We start from the raw sequence: 18,782 nt of genomic DNA, 5'->3' as shown, positions 1-18,782 counted from the left end.
TAATCCCAGCACTTTGGGAGGCCGAGGCAAGCAGATCACCTGAGGCCAGGAGTTCGATACCAGTCTGGCCAACATGGAGAAACCCCATCTCTACTAAAAATACAAAATTAGCTGGGCATGGTGGTGCGTGCCTGTAATCCCAGCTACTCAGGAGGCTGAGGCAGGAGAATTGCTTGAACCTGGAAGGTGAGGTTGCAGTGAGCTGAGATTGTGCCATTGCACTCCAGCCTGGGCAGCAAGAGTGAAACTCCGTCTCAAAAAAAAATAAAAATAAAAAAGGAATAGGCCGGGTGCAGTGGCTCATGCCTGTAATCCCAGCACTTTGGGAGGCCAAGGCGGGTGGATCACTTGAGGTGAGAGGTTTGAGACCAGCCTGGCCAACATGGTGAAACCCCATCTCCACTAAAAAAATTAGCCGAGGCCGGGCGCGGTGGCTCAAGCCTGTAATCCCAGCACTTTGGGAGGCCGAGACGGGCGGATCACGAGGTCGGGAGATCGAGACCATCCTGGCTGACACGGTGAAACCCCGTCTCTACTAAAAAAAATACAAAAACTTAGCCGGGCGAGGTGGCGGGCGCCTGTAGTCCCAGCTACTCGGGAGGCTGAGGCAGGAGAATGGCGTAAACCCGGGAGGCGGAGCTTGCAGTGAGCCAAGATCCGGCCAGTGCACTCCAGCCTGGGCGACAGAGCGAGACTCCGTCTCAAAAAAAAAAAAAAAAAAAATTAGCCAAGCATGGTGGCAGGCACCTGTAATCCCAGCTACTCAGGAGGCTGAGGCAGGAGAATGGCTTGAACCTGGGAGGCAGAGGTTGCAGTGAGCCGAGATTGCCCCACTATACTCCAGCCTGGGCAACAGAGTGAAACTCTGTCTCAAAAAATGAATAAATAAATAAATAAAACTTGTAAAAAGTAACAAGAAGAAGAAAAAATATGAAAATAAAAAGAAAAAAAGAAAAAAATAATAGGCCAGGCACGGTGGCTCATGCCTATAATCCCAGCACTTTGAGAGGCCAAGGTGGGCAGATCATGATGTCAGGAGTTAGAGACCAACCTGGCCAACATAGTGAAACCCTGTCTCTACTAAAAATAGAGAAAAATTAGCCGTGAGTGGTGGCAGGCACCAGTAATCCCAGCTACTCGGGAGGCTGAGGCAGGAGAATCACTTGAACCTGTGAGACAGAGGTTGCAGTGAGTCAAGATCATACCATTTTCCAGCCCAGGTGACAGTGCAAGACTCCATTAAAAAATAAAATAAAATAAATATTAATAATAATTTTAAACAATATAAAAATATGCTTTTTTTTTTTTTTTTTTTTGAGACGGAGTCTCGCTCTGTCGCCCAGGCTGGAGTGCAGTGGCCAGATCTCAGCTCACTGCAAGCTCCGCCTCCTGGGTTTACGCCATTCTCCTGCCTCACCCTCCCAAGTAGCTGGGACTACAGGCGCCCACCACCTCGCCCGGCTAGTTTTTTGTATTTTTTTAGTAGAGACGGGGTTTCACCGTGTTAGCCAGGATGGTCTCGATCTCCTGACCTTGTGATCTGCCCGTCTCGGCCTCCCAAAGTGCTGGGATTACAGGCTTGAGCCACCGCGCCCGGCCTGCTTTTTTTTTTTTTTTTTTTTGAGACAAAGTCTTGCTCTGTTGCCCAGGATGGAGTGCAGTGGCATGATCTCAGCTCACTGCAACCTCCGCCTCCTGGGTTCAAGTGATTCTTCTGCCTCAGCCTCCCAAGCAGCTGGGACTACAGGCACACACCACCACGCCCGGCTAATTTTTGTATTTTTAGTAGAGACGGGGTTTCACCATATAGGCTAGGCTGGTCTCGAACTCCAACCTTGTGATCCACCCGCCTTGGCCTCCCAAAGTGCTGGGATTACAGGCATGAGCCACCACACCTGGCCAAAAAATATGTTTTTTAAAATAATAGAGATGAGGCCGGGTGTGGTGGCTCACACCTGTAATCTCAGCACTTTGGGAGGCTGAGGTGGATGGATCACTTGAGGTCAGGAGTTCGAGACCAGTCTGGGCAACATGGTGAAACCCCATCTCTACTGAAAATACAAAACTTAGCTGGGCGTGGTGACACATGCCTCTAGTCCCAGCTACTCGAGAGGCTGAGGCAAGAGAATCGCTTGAACCCAGGAGGCAGAGACTGCAGTGAGCCAAGATTGCGCCACTGCACTCCAGCCTGGGAGACAAAACAAGACCCTGTCTCAAAAAATAAAATAGAATAAAATAAAATAAAATAAAATAAAATAAAATAAAAGAGATGAAGACCAGGTGCACTGGCTCATGCCTGTAATCCCAACACTTTGGGAGGCTGAGGCAAGTAGATCACCTGAGGTCAGGAGTTAGAGAGCATCCTGGCCAACATGGTGAATCCCTGCCTGTACTAGAAATACAAAAAAATTAGCCAGGCCTTATGGCGGGCAGCCGATAATCCTGGCTACTCAGGAGGCTGAGGCAGGAGAATCACTTGAACCTGGGAGACGGGTGTTGCAGTGAGCCAAGATGGTGCCATTGCACTCCAGCCTGGGTGACAGAGCAAGACTCTGTCTCAAAATAATAATAATAGAGATGAGGTTTCGCCATGTTACCCAGGCTGGTCTCCAACTCCTCGGCTATAGCGATCCGTCCACCTTGGCCTTCCAAAGTGCTAGAACTACAGGCTTGCGCCACCACCCTGGCCTTAAACAATTACTCATGAAAGGATGGAAATTCTGACACATACTACAACATGGATGAAGCTAAAGGACATTATGCCAAGGGAAGGAAGCCAAGGACCTGCCAATCAAGGTCGCAGGCCATCAAGGGCTCCAGTGAACAAGAAGGATTGAGCAGGTCTCTGGGCTGAGCAGTGGGGGCTCTGCTTTGGTGAGAGTGTGGCACGGGTGGAGGCAGCCTTGGAGTGCAGGCGCCGTGGAGCAACTGGACACTCTGTTGAACGAAGTACAAGGTGGTAGGTTTTTGCTTTTTCTTTTTCCTAAGACGGAGTCTTATTCTGTCTCCCAGGCTGGAGTGCAGTGGCACGATCTTGACTCACTGCAACCTCTGCCTCCCAGGTTCAAGCAATTCTCTGCCTCAGCCTCCTAAGTGGCTGGGATTACAGGCGCGAGCCACCATGCCCAGCTAAATTTTTTTTGTATTTTTGGTAGAGACGGGGTTTTACCATCTTGGCCAGGCTGGTCTTGAACTCCTGACATCATGATCCACCCGCCTCGGCCTCCCAAAGTGCTGGGATTTTTTTTTTTTTTTTTTTTTTTTTTTGAGATGGAGTCTCGCTCTACCGCCCAGGCTGGAGTGCAATGGCCGGATCTCAGCTCACTGCAAGCTCCGCCTCCCGGGTTCACGCCATTCTCCTGCCTCAGCCTCCCGAGTAGTTGGGACTACAGGCGCCTGCCACCGCGCCCGGCTAGTTTTTTGTATTTTTTAGTAGAGACGGGGTTTCACCGTGTTAGCCAGGATGGTCTCGATCTCCTGACCTCGTGATCCGCCCGTCTCGGCCTCCCAAAGTGCTGGGATTACAGGCTTGAGCCACCGCGCCCGGCCTCAAAGTGCTGGGATTACAGGCGTGAGCCACTGCGCTCAGCCACAAGGTAGTGGTCTTTCTCAAGGACACTGGGGCAACCCCATTGCATCTTCACCAACACCCTGGTATAGATCCTTCAGCTGCAGTTTACCCTGCATACAACATGTGCAATGATCCCTAGCTAGGCAAGGCATTCAGAACTATTCCATAGGCCGGGTGCAGTGGCTCCAAACTGTAATCCCAGAAATTTGGGAGCAAGGCGAGGCGGGTAGATCATCTGAGGTCAGGAGTTCAAGACCAGTCTGGCCAACATAGCAAAACCCTGTCTCTACTAAAATACAAAAAATTAGCTGGGTGTGGTGGTGCATGCCTGCAATCCCAGCTACTCGGGAGGCTGAGACATGAGAATCACTTGCACCAGGAGGCGGAGGTTGCAATGAGCCGAAATCACACTACTGCATTCCAGCCTGGGTGACAGAGTGAGACTCTGTCTCAAAAAAAAATTAGCCAGACATGGCCACGTGCGGTGGCTCACGCCTGTAATCCCAGCACTTTGGGAGGCTGAGGCAAGCGGATCACAAGGTCAGGAGATCGAGACCATCCTGGCTAATATGGTGAAACCCTGCCTCTACTAAAAATACAAAAAATTAGCCAGGCATGGTGGCGGGTGCCTGTAGTCCCAGCTACTTGGGAGACTGAGGCAGGAGAATGGTGTGAACCTGGGAGGCGGAGCTTGCAGTGAGCCGAGATGGTGCCACTGCACTCTAGCCGGGGCAACAGAGCAAGACTCCGTTTCAAAAAAAAAAAAAATTAGCCGAGCATGGTAGCATGCATCTGTAATCCCAGCTACTCGGGAGGCTGAGGAAGGAGAATTGCTTGAACCCAGGAGGTTGCAGTGAGCCAAGATTGAACCACTGCACCCCAGCCTGAGTGACAGAGTGAGACTCCATCTCAAAAAAAAAAAAAAAAAAAAATCGACTATTCCATGGGAGGCAAAGGCAGGATGGTTTCAGGCCAGGAGTTGGAACCAAACTAGGCAACATGGTGAGAACTCCTCATCTCTACACACACACACACACACACACACACACACACACACACAAATTAGCTGGGTGTGGTGGTGCGTGCTTCCAGATACTCAGGAGGCTGACGTGGGAGGATGGTTTGAGCTCTGGAGGTTGAGGCTGCAGTGAGCTATGATCATGCCATGACAGAATGGGGACCAGGTGGAAGAACTGAAAAAGTTGGGGATCCACCCCACCCTTTCAGATGGAAAGAAACACCAAGACTCAAAATGAGGGTGCCCAGGTCCTCACTGAGCAGAGACTCATTGCTAAAAAAAAGCCTTACCTATTTGAGTTTTCACTAGTAAGCTAACAACTGCTACTACTGATCTTTATGGTTCGTAAGCAGTTGGTAATTTTAGTTTGTCTGGGTTTCAGCCAAGGATATTCTATTGTAAACTTAATTATGACAACTGCACTGTAATAATTCAATGTCCTATTATGATATTGCTATAGACAAAATTTGCCTTTACATTGTCATTTATTTTGTTTTATTTTTCTTTTGAGACAGGGTCTCACTCTGTTACCCAGGCTGGAGTGCAGTGGCTCGATCTTGGCTCACTGAAACCACTGCTTCCCAGGCTCAAGCAATTCTTGCACCTCCACTTCCCAAGTAGTTGGGACCACAGGTGTGAACCACTATACCAGGCCAATTTTTGTATTTTTAGTAGATACAGGGTTTCGCCATGTTGCCCAGGCTGGTCTTGAATTCCTGTGCTCAAGCGATCCATTTGCCTCGCCTCCCAAAGTGCTGAGATTACAACTATGAGGCACTGATATTTATTCTTTCTTTTCTTTTTTGTTTGAGACAGGGTCTCACTCTGTTGCCCAGGCTGGAGTGCATTGGCGCGATCTCGGCTCACTGCAAGCTTCACCTCCCAGGTTCAAGCGTTTCTCCTGCCTCAGCCTCCCAAGTAGCTGGGACTATAGGCGTGTACCACCATGCCCAACTAATTTTTTTTTTTTGAGATGGAGTCTTGCTCTGTCACCAGGCTGGAGTACAGTGGTGCAGTCTTGGCTCACTGCAACTTCCGCCTCCAGGGTTCAAGCAGTTCTCTGCCTCAGCCTCCCAAGTAGCTGGGATTACAGGCACCTGCCACCACACCCAGGTAATTTTTGTATTTTTAGTAGAGATGGGGTTTCACCATGTTAATCAGGCTGGTCTCGAACTCCTGACCTCGTGATCCACCCGCTTTGGCCTCCCGAAGTGCTGGCATTACAGGCGTGAGCCACCGCGACTGGCCTACTTTTTTAAATTAAATTTTAAAAATTAACTTTATTTTTAATGTTATTTTTTATTTATTTTTGAGATGCAGTCTTGCTCTGTCGCCCAGGCTGGAGTGCAGTGGTACTATCTTGGCTCACTGCAACCTCTGCCTCCAGGGTTCAAGTGATTCTCCTGCCTCAGCCTCCCGAGTAGCTGGGGCTACAGGTGTGTGCCACCAAGCCTGGCTAATGTTTTTGGATTTTCTTTTTTTTTTTGAGACGGAGTCTCGCTATCTCTGAGGCTGGAGTGCAGTGGCTGGATTTTGGCTCACTGCAAGCTCCGCATCCTGGGTTGACGCCATTCTCCTGCCTTAGCCTCCCGAGTAGCTGGGACTACAGGCACCCGCCACTATGCCCAGCTAATTTTTTGTATTTTTAGTAGAGACGGGGTTTCTTTTTTTTTTTTTTTTTTTTGAGACGGAGTCTTGCTCTGTCGCCCAAGCTAGAGTGCAGTGGCGCGATCCTGGCTCACTGCAAGCTCCGCCTCCCGGGTTCACGCCATTCTCCTGCCCCAGCCTCCCGAGTAGCTGGGACTACAGGTGCCCGCCACCTCGCCCGGCTCATTTTTTGTATTTTTAGTAGAGACAGGGTTTCACCATGGTCTCGATCTCCTGACCTTGTGATTCGCCTGCCTCGGCCTCCCAAAGTGCTGGGATTACAGGCGTGAGCCACCGCGCCCGGCCTAGAGACGGGGTTTCACCGTGTTAGCCAGGATGGTCTCGATCTCCTGACCTCATGATCCGCCCACCTTGGCTTCCCAAAGTGCTGGGATTACAGGCGTGAGCCACCGTACCCAGCCAATTTTTTTGTACTTTTAGTAGAGACAGGGTTTCACTGTATTAGTCAGGCTGGTCTTCGACTCCTGACCTTGTGATCTGCCCGCCTCAGCCTCCCAGAGTGCTGGGATTACAGGTGTGAGCCATGGCACCCTGCCTTATTTATTTATTTATTTATTTATATTTATTTATTTTGAGACAGAGTCTCGCTCTGTTGCCCAGGCTGGAGTGCAGTGGTGCGGTCTCAGCTCACTGCAAGCTCCGCCTCCCAGGTTCATGCCCTTCTCCTGTCTCAGCCTCCCCAGTAGCTGGGACTACAAGTGCCCACCACCACGCCCAGTTAATTTTTTTGTATTTTTTTTAGTGGAGATGGGGTTTCACTGTGTTAGCCAGGATAGCCTTGATCTCCTGACCTCATGATCCACCCGCCTCGGCCTCCCAAAGTGCTGAGATTACAGGCATGAGCAACCGCACTGGGCCCAGCCTATTTATTTATTTTTAAAGAGTTGGGGTCTCACTATGTTGCCTAGACTGTAGTGCTGTGGTGCTATCTTGGCTCACTGCTGCAAGTGATTCTCCTGCCTCAGCCTTCTGAGTATCTGGGACTATAGGGATGCACCACCACGTCCGGCTAATTTTTGTATTTTTAGTAGAGATGGGGTTTCGCCATGTTTCCCAGGCTGGTCTCAAACTCCTAACCTCAGGTGATCCACCCGCCTCGGCCTCCCAAAGTGCCGGGATTACAGGCATGAGCCACCGCGCCCAGCCATCTGGTGTGTTCTTTGAGGATAAGGCAGCAGTAAGTGTGTTGGGTTGAGACAGCCCTCAGGCCTGTGCCTTCCCTATCCCCACCTTTAACCGCAGGGACCGTGTGGTAGAACCCAGTGGCGCCAGTTCATGAACTTTCCATGGAACCAGTTGGTAGCTCTGGTCCTTCTGCCCCAAGGTGCTTCTGGTCATTTCTGATGACACCGAAGAAGTCAGTGTCCTTTCCTTATTTTCTCTCTCTCTTTTTTTTTTTTGTACCTGGGTATTCTGGAAGTGTCTTTCCTCTGACAGTGTTGCTGGACGTGGGGAAGCGAAAGGGTATGAAAGAGAAGGAGAGAAGGATAAAGACCACCCCTCATTCCCGCCCTCCCAGAGGGGCAGCCTGGGAAGTCTATGGAGGAGGTGACTTTGAGCCATGATGTGACCTTAGATGAGGAGCCCCTCTGAGCCTTAGGAGGCTCTTCTGCAAAATGGGACAAATAAAGAAATGTCACCGGGCGCGGTGGCTCACGCCTGTAATCCCAGCACTTTGGGAGGCCGAGGCAGGTGGATCACCTGAGGTCGGGAGTTTGAGACCAGCCTGACCAACATGGAGAAACCCCATCTCTACTAAAAATACAAAATTCGCCGGGCGTAGTGGCACATGCGTATAATCCCAGCTACTACGGAGGCTGAGGCAGGAGAATTGCTTGAACCTGGGAGGCAGAGGTTGTGGTGGTGAGCTGAGATCGTGCCATTGCACTCCAGCCTGGGCAACAAGAGTGAAACTCTATCTCCAAAAAAAAAAAAAAAAGAAAAAGAAATGTTCACTGTGTGCAGTGGCTCAGGCCTGTAATGCCAGCACATCGGGAGGCCAAGGCAGGAGAACCACTTGAACGCAGGAGTTCCAGATCAGCCTGGGCAACATAGCGGGACCCCATCTCTGCCAAAAAATTAAAAAATTAGCCAGGCACCAGGTGTGGTGGCTCAGGCCTGTAATCCCAGCACTTTGGGAGGCTGAGGCAGGTGGATTCTTGAGCCCAGGAGTTTCAGACCAGCCTGGGCAACATAGTAAGACCCCTGTCTCTACACACACACCAAATTTGCCAGGCGTGGTAGTGCACATCTGTGGTCCCAGCTACTTGGGAGGCTGAGGTGAGAGAATCATTTGAGTCCTGAAGCTCAAGACTGCAAGTGAGCTGTGATTGTGCCACTGCCCTCCAGCCTGGGCAACAGACGAAGACTCTGCCTCAAAAAAAGGAAAAGAGCCGGGTGTGGTGGCTCACACCTATAATCCCAGCACTTTGGGAGGCTAAGGTGGACAGATCACGAGGTCAGGAGACTGAGATCATCCTGGCTAACATGGTGAAACCCCGTCTCTACTAAAAATACAAAAAATTAGCCAGGCGTGGTGGCGGGCACCTGTAGTCCCAGCTATTCCGGAGGCTGAGGCAGGAGAATGGCATGAAGCCAGGAGGCTGAGCTTGTAGTGAACTGAGATTGTGCCACTGCACTCCAGCCTGGGTGACAGAGCGAGACTCCATCTCAAACAAAAAAAAAAAAAAGGAAAAGAAGGCTGGATGTGGTGGCTCATGCTTGTAATCCCAGCACTTTGGGAGGCCGAGGCGGGCGGATCACGAGGTCAGGAGTTCAAGACCAGTCTGACCAACATAGTGAAACCCTGTCTCTACTAAAAATACAAAAAATTAGCCGGGTGTAGTGGTGTGCACCTGTAACCCCAGATACTCAGGAGGCTAAGGCAGGAGACTCGTGTGAACCTGGGAGGCAGAGGTTGCAGTGAGCCAAGATGGTGCCATTGCACTCCAGCCCGGGCAACAGTGCAAGACTCTGTCTCCAAAGAAAAAAAAAAAAGAAAAAGAAATGCCATCCCAAGGTGGTCCTTCACAGGAAGGGACTCAGAAAAGCAGTGAGCTGGCCGGGCGCGGTGGCTCACGCCTGTAATCCCAGCACTTTGGGAGGCCGAGGCGGGTGGATCACGAGGTCAGGAGGTCGAGACCATCTTGGCAAACACGGTGAAACCCCGTCTCTGCTAAAAATACAAAAAAAAATTAGCCAGGCGTGGTGGTGGGCGCCTGTAGTCCCAGCTTCTCGGGAGGCTGAGGCAGGAGAATGGCGTGTACCCGGGAGGCGGCAGAGCTCGCAGTGAGCGGAGATCGCACCACTGCACTCCAGCCTGGGTGACAGAGTGAGACTCCATCTCAAAAAAAAAAAAAAAAGAAAAGAAAAAGAAAAGAAAAGCAGTGAGCTACAATAGCTATCTGAAGCTGGGAGACACTACTGACTACTCACTCTTCGCAAAGGGCTCAGCAGCACACAGTCTCCCTGTGGGGATGCCCTCGGGGAAGATGTGGCCCAGAGTAGTCTTTTAGGCCCTGCTCCTCAGTCCTGGCTCTTAATAGGACCCTCAGCAGTCAAACTAGCACAGCCCGAGCCAGGCTGACCTTAAAAAGTAAGAATTCAGGGCCTAGGGACCTTGAGCAAAGCAGAGAAGTTAGCGTCAGATGAGGTGCAGCAGGTATGGTAGAATAAGGTGTTCTCAGGTCCCCAGTGCAGCCCCCAGATAAGACTGCAGTATTTTCCTTATATGATCTGGTCCCACCGTGGGCAGCGCTGCATGCCCAGAGCCTGAGAGGATTATGAAAACATGGCAAGGGAAGTGAGGCCAGGGAACCCAGCATGGGGGCGTGAGGAGCAGGGGACGGTGGGTGGGGCTAGAGGACAGAGAGTTTAGGGAGGCCTCTGCTGCTGTGACTGTGAGCCCCAGCCAATGATGATGTGGCCACTGCACAATCTGAGTTCTGGGAACCACGTGGTGGAGTGTGTTCTGGGAATAGACTGCAGCAAGGAAAAAAAAAAAAAAGCAGAAGGGTGCACCCTCCCTTCCCTGGCCAGGAAAACATTTCTGTAGCCCTTGCAGACCCACTGCACGGTAGTGAGAGGGAGGAAAGCCAGGCTCATGTTTTCCTTGGTTGTGCTTCAACTTCTAAAATATGTTTTTACTATGAACATTTTATTTTTTTTTTTTTTTATTTTTTTTTTTTTTGAGACGGAGTCTCGCTCTGTCACCCAGGCTGGAGTGCAATGGCCGGATCTCAGCTCACTGCAAGCTCCGCCTCCCGGGTTCACGCCATTCTCCTGCCTCAGCCTCCCAAGTAGCTGGGACTACAGGCGCCTGCCACCTCGCCCGGCTAAGTTTTTTTTGTATTTTTAGTAGAGACGGGGTTTCACCGTGTTAGCCAGGATGGTCTCGATCTCCTGACCTCGTGATCCACCCGTCTCGGCCTCCCAAAGTGCTGGGATTACAGGCTTGAGCCACCGCGCCCGGCACTATGAACATTTTAATGAGGGGTTGGACATAAGACAGAAAAATAACATTCTGATAGCTTGTTTGGAGGTCCTAGCAGGGGAGCGCAGCTACTCTTTTTTTTTTTTTTTTGAGACAGAGTCTGGCTCTGTTGCCCAGGCTGGAGTGCAGTGGCCGGATCTCAGCTCACTGCAAGCCCCGCCTCCCAGGTTCACGCCATTCTCCTGCCTCAGCCTCCCGAGTAGCTGGGAGTACAGGCGCCCGCCACCTCGCCCGGCTAATTTTTTTTTTGTATTTTAGTAGAGACGGGGTTTCACCGTGTTTGCCAGGATGGTCTCGATCTCCTGACCTCGTGATCTGCCCATCTCGGCCTCCCAAAGTGCTGGGATTACAGGCTTGAGCCACCGCGCCCGGCCGAGCGCAGCTACTCTTATACCTTTGACTGAAGACCGATCCTCCTCTATCGGGGATGGTCATCCTCTTCCACTGAGTGCACAGCTTCTGGAGGGACACACATGGAGCAGTGAGGGAGGAAGGGGATACCCGCCCAGTCAGCCAGATCAGCCGAATCAACCCTGGTGATCAATGGGGTGACAGATGTCGCAGCCAGATCACCCTCACATCCCAAAAATAACATTCAGATTGCATTTTTTTTTTTTTTAAGATATAGACTTTTCTTGAGACTTTCATACATACAAGGCAATGGATAGACAACCTTAACCTCCTAGAGAAAACACACATTGGCCACAGAAAAAAGGCACTTCTCCATATACCTACCATAGTTATCAGCAACTTTTGAAATGGTCTCTCAAACTCTCAGGGGTTGGCTTGTTTTGCTCGCTTTTGCAAATAACTCAGGCTTAAGTCCTGCTACTTTCAGAGCCTAGGGAACACTTAAGGACTACCATCAGTTTAAGGACTACCATCAGTTTAACATGGTGGCACTTGGAGCACATGCTACTTATGGTGGTGAGGAGGGGTGCTGGTGTGAGGGTCTGCAAGATTGCCTCTTCTCTGGCAGGGTGTGAGCAGCCAGAGACCACTACCTGGGCAAGGATGATTGCTCAGTGTCCATGGAGGGACATGTGATCCAGCAGGTGGGCAGGGACCAGGCCTCTGTGGCCGCCCAACTCTCCATAATAGAATCCTTGATCATCCATAGGCCCAAAAACCATGACCACATCTCCTGCCCTCAGCGCCAGCCTGCCCTTCGCCTGGCCCCCTGTTTGCCCATCCATGGGATCATAGTCCAGAGCTGCTATCATGGTCTTTGGAGTCCACAGTGGGGGCCTCTTGGAGTTCCCTTGGAGCACCAGGGAAGAACCCTGGGGGATGGTGAGCCCCTGAAAGTCCTCAAGGTGGGCCACAGAAGGCAGGTGCCCTTGGGCCGGCAAATGCCGCGTCCTGTCAGTCTGCTCTGTGCCCACCTCCATCTCAGCCACTAGGTGCCCAGGGATATTGCTCACTTGCCTGTTGCGCTCGCTGAGATAGAAGCCGTGGGTGTCCTGAGAGCCCCACACTCTTAGCAACTGCCTTTTCTGGAAGACCAGCTCCTCCTCTGCAGCCTTGGGGTTGGCAGACATCACCAGGGGGCTGTAATCAGAGAGGGCCACAAAGACCCTGGCTGAAGTGTTGGCCCCTGTCCCCAGCTGTTGGGGGCCACCCCTGGGCATCTCGATGACTTTGGCAGATGGAGCTGGACACGGTGCTGAGCTGGGCTTGTGGAGCTGGCACTCTCTCTTGGCCCCCAGAGCCTGTCCTTGCCTGCTCTGGGGCTTGGGCTCCCTCCTCTCCTCTTGCCTCTCTGTGCCCCACGGATCCAAGCACAGTGCCTCCTGCTCCTCCTCCAAAATGTTATGGAAGTCAGATGCATACTGTTGGCTGGCGCCCAGCTGGGGAGGTGTGAACCCTTGGGCATCTTGCTTTTGTCGAAGTATCCTCTCAAGGGCAGCCTTTTCCTGACACGGTTCTTTCCTGGACCCACACTTGGTGTGTAGTTGGATGAATCCTGAAGCAGGGCTTTTGCTGGTGCCCATGTGCTGGTAGCAATTTTCCTTCTCCCCAGGCTGGTCACTGAGCAAAGGTGGTCTGTGATGCTGGGGACTCTTCTGAAAGAGCAGGTCCTTTCTACAGCCCTTCCAGGCCTCTGCAAGCTCCTCGGCTTGGCTGCCAGTCCCTGAACTCAGATATTCTCCTTCTGAGCCCAGGTTGGACACTGGGGATTGCCTCCTTGGTGGTTCTTCAAAGAATGCTTCTAGGAACTTGTCCTGGGGCTCCCCACAGCTTCCAGGGTTGTGGGGGCTGGCCTTGGCATTCAGAGGAGCCAGTGCCAGCTTCTGGGGGCAGACGGGGAAGGTGACTCTGTAGGTGGATGGGTCGCCACAAGTGTAGCTGAAGGGTGGAGTCTCTGGCCATTGGTGACACATGAAGCAGTCCTCGGGGATCTGAGCTGGCACCGAATCCAGGGACTCACCACAGAGTGACATGGTTCTCACTGAGACCTTCTGCCACGTTAGGGGCACCTGTAGCTGGGAGAATTCCAATAGAGTGCTCCCAGCAGTGGCATCGGTGACCTCACAAACCTTAAGCCCATCTGCATACACAGCATAACCGGTGACCTGGACTCCATTGGAGGACCCAGCTGAGTCAATGGTCACAGGGAGCCAGCTGACCACTAGGACGCCTGGCGAGGCATGGCGCTCCACCAGCACATCCAGTGGCGGGTGGGGAGGTCCTGCCAAGAGTGTGTCAAAGGTGATGGTGGAGGACATAGTTCCCCAATACACCTGCAGCAAGTCCCATGGCAGCCGCACCTCCACCCGCGCCCGGTAGTGCATGCCAGGGCACAGGCCCTGGAAGGTGTAGCAGCTCACACCCGCTGGGGTCAGGGCATGCTCTCGGTCATCAAGATACACCACGTGGGGGTGGCGGTGGCTGCTGTAGACCCAGGTGATCTTGGCCGATGTGGCTGTGACATTCTGCAGGTGTAGCTGCATCGGAGCCATACGGAGCACCCCTTTGGTCCCCAGAAGGGATCTGGAAAGGCCCTGCTTCCCCATGCTCTGCAGCAAGCCCAGCTGGCAGGCTTCCATCTTGGTATCCAGGATCTCTGTTGCTACTTCTGTCTTGGAGCCCACCCTTACCATCTGGTATAGCCCTCTGTCCACCACTCCCTGGGCTTCCCCAGGTAATAAGCTGTCTTCCTCCAGAGCTTCATCCTGCCCAGCTGGGAGTTGATGGGGGCGTAGGTCAGGGGATTTTGCAGGCAGGCAGCCTGAGATGTAGCTGTCTGGAATCTGCTCCACCAAGTTGGAGGGCACCAGCCCCCGCCGGCCATCCTCAAGCTCCCCCTCATAGAATCCATCTTCATCCATGTCCCCAAAGATATATATGTAGTCCCCAGCTGTGAGGGGCAGCTCACCCTCGGGGTGATCATTGGGCCCCTCGAATGGGTCATAGTTATACTGAGCCATAAAGATCTTGAGCTTGGGGGCAGCAGGAGCTGCTGAGCCCCCCACTTCCAGGGCCAGGGACACGCTGTCAGGCTCCAGGTCATCCACCTCACTGGCTGTGTCCCTATCCAGAGTAGGGCAGGATGGCACGGTGGCCCACATCGACCCCTCAGAGGAGGAGTTTGACTGGGAGCTGGTTTTCTTGGACACAGGTTGGCTGGCAGGGACTGTCTCTGAAACTTGGGGGACACTGGCTGGCTCCCCAAGGGCAACTGGGCTCTCCTCGAGGGAGACTTCCCTTTTCTCATGTATGTCTCTGTTGGGCTGTGACACTGTGTAGTCTTCAGGCAGTGCCTGGAACTTGGGCCTTCTGCTACCCTTAACTTGGGACTCCGGCATTTGACTGGTCTCCCAGGGCTGTTCGGGAGGGTGAACAGGCTGACACTGGAGCGCCTGTATCTCCTTCTGGGAAGCATGAACGTCACACAGGGCCTTCTGCGGGTCGCATTGCAGCTGCTGCTGCCTGTCCTGCCCGCGCGCCGCCTGCTGCAGCAGCTGTTCGGCCATCAAGCCGGCGGCATCACGCTCTTGACACGGGCCGCGCACTTCGCTATTCTCAGCCTTCCGCACCCAGTCTGTCTTGGCCTGCAGCCGCCCATTCTCCTCCGCCAGCCAGGCGTTTTTGAGCAGCGCCGCCTGCAGCTGTGTCTCGGCCTCCTCGCCGCGTCGCCGCGCCGCCGCCGCCTGCGCGCCCAGCTCCTCGCACTCGCGCCGCCGCTGGTCCAGCTCGCTCTCCAGCGCCAGCATCTGCCGTCGCACCTCCTCGCAGGTTGTGCTCTGGCCGCCCGCCTCGGGCCTGGCGCCACCGTTGCCCTGCTGAAGCGTCAACTGCCTCTGCAGGCGCAGCACTTCCCGCTGGGACTCGCGCTGCAAGCGGTCTAAGTCTCTGACGTTGAGCCACTGGGTGCAGGGGCCTCCCCTTCCAGTATGCGGGTCGCTGCAGGGGCCCGAGGCGACACGCGCCTGCAGGAGGTGGCACTCCTGCCGCAGCTCTTCGATCTGCTTGTCCTTGGCCAGCAGCGCGCTCGCCTGCTCCGACAGGTCCTGGGCGCGCTGGCGGGCAAAGGCTTGGCATAGCTCCAGGCCGGCGCAACTCTCGCCGGGCACAGGCGCGCTCACCGCCCGAAGGTTGGTCTCCTCCAGCTTGCGGGCGCGGTCAGCTAGGCGCCGCGCGAGCCCGGTCAGCTCTGCGCGCTTTACCTTGAGCCGCTTCACCTTCTCGTCTGCCTGGTAGGGGCAGCCTGCACGCCGCAGCTGCTTGTTCTCCTCTTGCAGGGTAGAACAGCGGCGCGCCAGCACCCGCAACGCCTTGGCCAGCAGCCAGTTCAGCTTTATCAGCTCTTGGTGGCCCAGGCCCGGGGGTGAGGGAGTCAGGACTTTGCAGGGCTGGCTCTCAGAGCCTTCTCCTCCCTGCGGGTTGCTGAGTTTCCTGTGGACTGATGGTGGTAGTGGTGGCAGGAGTGGCGATGGTGGCGGCCGGAGTGGCGATGGTGGCGGCGGGAGACTCTGGGAGCCAGGGATGGAGGTGTATGGTGAGGAGGACCGCTCCTCGGATTTGGAGGCCTTGGGGAGACTCCGGGTGCTGTCAAGCGAGCGGGAACGTGCTGGTGCAAAGCAATCAAGGGAGCTGGCGCGCGTCGAGAGCAGTCCGTCTAGGGAGCTGGAGCACGCAGAGGACACCAAGTCAGGCGGGCGGGAGTGGACACCGACGTCGGCACTCAGGCTGTCTAGAGATCCGAGTTGACAGGCGGGTTTAGGGGCGTGGCAAGAGCCGCTCGAGGTCTGGGGCAGCGGCTCTTCCAAGGAATGCACAGCTTGGGGGTCCGCGGGTTCCGACAAACTGGGGTTCCTGCGGAAGTGCTCCAGGATGTACTTGAGGAAGAGCTGGCGCTCCACCTCCAGCGCCGCCTGCAGATAGCGGATGCGCGCCGCCTGCTCGCCGTCAGTCTGCCAGCGAAGCTGCCCCAACACTTCCTGCAGGCGACAGCGGCACTGCCCCGCGGAGACCTCGGACGCCCCCGGGCGGCTACAGTGGCCGCGGTTCACCAGCTCCTCGGCCAGCTGGCGCTGCAGTTCCCGGGCTTGGCGCACCACGCCATCGCGCTCACGGTGCAACAGCTGCTGCAGCTGCCGCTGCTCGGCCTCCTTCCAGCGCAGCAGCTGCCGGATCTCGGCCTCGCGTTCCCGCTGCATCTCCTCTTGCAGCTGCCGCAGCTCCCGGCCGCGCTGTGCCTCCCACTTGGAGCGCAGATGGTCAGCCAGCTGCCGCCGCTCCCTCTCGGCCTCCTCCCGCAGCTGGCGCGCCTGAGCAGCGAAGCGCCGGCGTTCCGCCCGCCAGCCCGCCCGCTCCGCCTCCAGCTCGGCCCGTAGCTTTTCCAGCTCCCGCCTCTGGTTCTCCAACACTGTCGCTGCCGGGCTGGAGCAGCCCAGCTTCTTGGGCGACGCGCCCAAGGGGCTGGGCGAGTCCTTGGCCATTGCGGCCGCGGCCCGGCTGGACTCCAGACTTCGCCTGGCCGACCGCAGCTCGCCAACGGCCGCCGCCCCGGCAGCGGCCAACCGCCCGGCGTGCCCCTTCCGGCGCCCCCTGGGGGTCTCCGCGCGCCCCTTCCGTCTCTTGGAGTGTTCCCCCGCCTCCTGCCACGGATGTCTGGCCCACGTGCCTCTCCACCTGGCAAGGCCAGGGCTGCACTGCCACACCCCTGCTCAAACTGGCCCATGTCCCTTCCAGGATGCACGAGGGCTTTTCTGGTCCCTACACTTTTCCTGCTTCTAGCACCAAGTTCCTTGTGACCCTCCCTAGGCACCCTCCCAGGCACTGTGCAGTCCCAAGCAGGCTGAGGTGCCCTGAGGGAAGTCTGGGCTGCTGCTCCTGGACTTGGAGAAAGGGGCAGGGTGTGTGTGTCAAGGCCACCCAAGGGGTGTGGGCATACCTGGTCGTGGGTTCAGGTGGTGTATTTGGGTCAGGTGGCTGGAAAATGCAGTAGGATATGCCTCAACTTGGCTAGACCTGGACTCCCCAGGACACTTCAGCCCCCATAACAGCCCTGATCACCCAACTGGTCATCCACCTTTTGGGGAAAGGATGTGCCTGATACCCATTTGTGTTACTGTGCAGAGTCGGCTCAGAGGAGGTATAAACGAAAAGACCCTCCCCAGCAAGGTGGCATAGGGACCCAGGGCCAGATAGGCATGAGGGGCACTGCCCAAACTGGCCATCTGGCCTGCCTACCTCCCACATCCAGGTACCACCTGGTGACAAACGCTGGAGTCCCAGTGTCTGGGCTACTCATTGGCACTTTAGGTAGAGGCCTCAGGATGGGCCAGGAGTGAGAGTGAGGCTTCAGCAGAAATGCTGGAGGCATCCTGAGCCACAGAAGACACACACACACACACACACACACACACACACACACACAAAATGAGCTGCAGAAGAAACATACAGACACACACACACACAATGAGCTGCAGAAGAAACATACACACACACACACACACACTGCCTGTCTCTGACTGGTGGCCACCTGTGTGGCTTGGAAGCTAAGGAGCCCTGCTTCAGTCTGGCTCCTCTTTGCCCTTCCTGCCTGTTCCTGGTGCCAAGTGGCTTTTGGGAAACATGGATGGACACCTGATATCTGGCCATCTGCATCGAGACATTGGTTTTTAAATTATTATTATTATTATTTATTTTTGAGACAGATCCTCACTCTGTCACCCAGGCTGGAGTACAGTGGTGCAATCTCGGTTCACTGCAACTTCTGCCTTCCAGGTTCAAGTGATTCTCCTGCCTCAGCCTCCCAAGTAGCTGGGATAACAGGCTCGTGCCACCATGCCCAGATAATTTTTTGTACTTTTTAGTAGAGACAGGGTTTCAGCATGTTGGCCAGGATGGTCTTGAAATTCTGACCTCAAGTGATCTACCTGCCTGGGCCTCTCAAAGTGCTGGGATTACAGGTGTCAGCCACTGAACCCGATGAGACCTTGATATTGAAGTCACATCAGAGGCCCCTTTACTTCTCGGTCTGTCGTGTCTCCCTGTCCCCAGGAAGCACCTGGGACCTCTTGCAACTGCTGTGTTCACTCAGCTTATGACTCTCTGGCTCCACTCCTTCACAACACTCAAGTTTTTCAAATCAAGTTCCCCTGAACCCACAGAAAATGCCTTTAGGCAGTGTCAAGTAACAAGAACATCGGGAATTATGGCTCCAAATGTTCTTTTTTCTTTTCTTTTTTTCTTTTTTTTTTTGAGATGGAGTCTCGCTCTGTTACCAGGCTGGCATGCAGTGGTACGATTTCAGCTCACTGCCACCTCCGACTCCCTGGTTCAAGTGATTCTCCTGCCTCAGCCTCCTGAGTAGCTGGGACTACAGGCATGTGCCACCACGCCCAGGTAATTTTTGTATTTTTTTTTTTTTTTTTTGAGACGGAGTCTCGCTCTGTCACCCAGGGTGGAGTGCAGTGGCCGGATCTCAGCTCACTGCAAGCTCCGCCTCCTGGGTTCACGCCATTCTCCTGCCTCAGCCTCCCAAGGAGCTGGGACTACAGGCGCCCGCCACCTCGCCCGGC

At 54.4% G+C, this 18,782-nt stretch overlaps 1 protein-coding gene and 2 non-coding genes across 3 annotated transcripts; 2 read left to right on the top strand and 1 right to left on the bottom strand.

The window, feature by feature from the left end:
* The first annotated feature begins 9,936 nt into the window (after nt 1-9,936).
* On the top strand, nt 9,937-10,080 carry LOC114670677 (small Cajal body-specific RNA 17). The gene has a single exon (XR_003720373.2).
* An 84-nt stretch (nt 10,081-10,164) lies between these two features.
* LOC114670673 (small Cajal body-specific RNA 18) lies at nt 10,165-10,247 on the top strand. Its single transcript, XR_003720369.1, has one exon.
* Nucleotides 10,248-11,360: 1,113 nt separating this feature from the next.
* LOC107000561 (RIMS-binding protein 3A) lies at nt 11,361-17,941 on the bottom strand. Its single transcript, XM_015149792.3, has one exon. It carries the CDS (start codon nt 16,692-16,694, stop codon nt 11,772-11,774), a length of 4,923 nt encoding a protein of 1,640 aa, XP_015005278.3. The 5' UTR covers nt 16,695-17,941; the 3' UTR covers nt 11,361-11,771.
* Between the last annotated feature and the right edge of the window lie 841 nt (nt 17,942-18,782).

The sequence above is a fragment of the Macaca mulatta genome, chromosome 10, assembly GCF_049350105.2.
Source record: "Macaca mulatta isolate MMU2019108-1 chromosome 10, T2T-MMU8v2.0, whole genome shotgun sequence".
Classification (NCBI taxonomy): Eukaryota; Metazoa; Chordata; class Mammalia; order Primates; family Cercopithecidae; genus Macaca; species Macaca mulatta.
Note: the sequence above shows the minus strand (reverse complement) of the source record. Positions and strands in the feature narration are given on the sequence as shown.

Coding starts and splice junctions, on each gene's coding strand:
- LOC107000561 (XM_015149792.3), bottom strand. CDS start 16,694: ATGGCCAAGGACTCGCCCAGCCCCTTGGGCGCGTCGCCCAAGAAGCTG.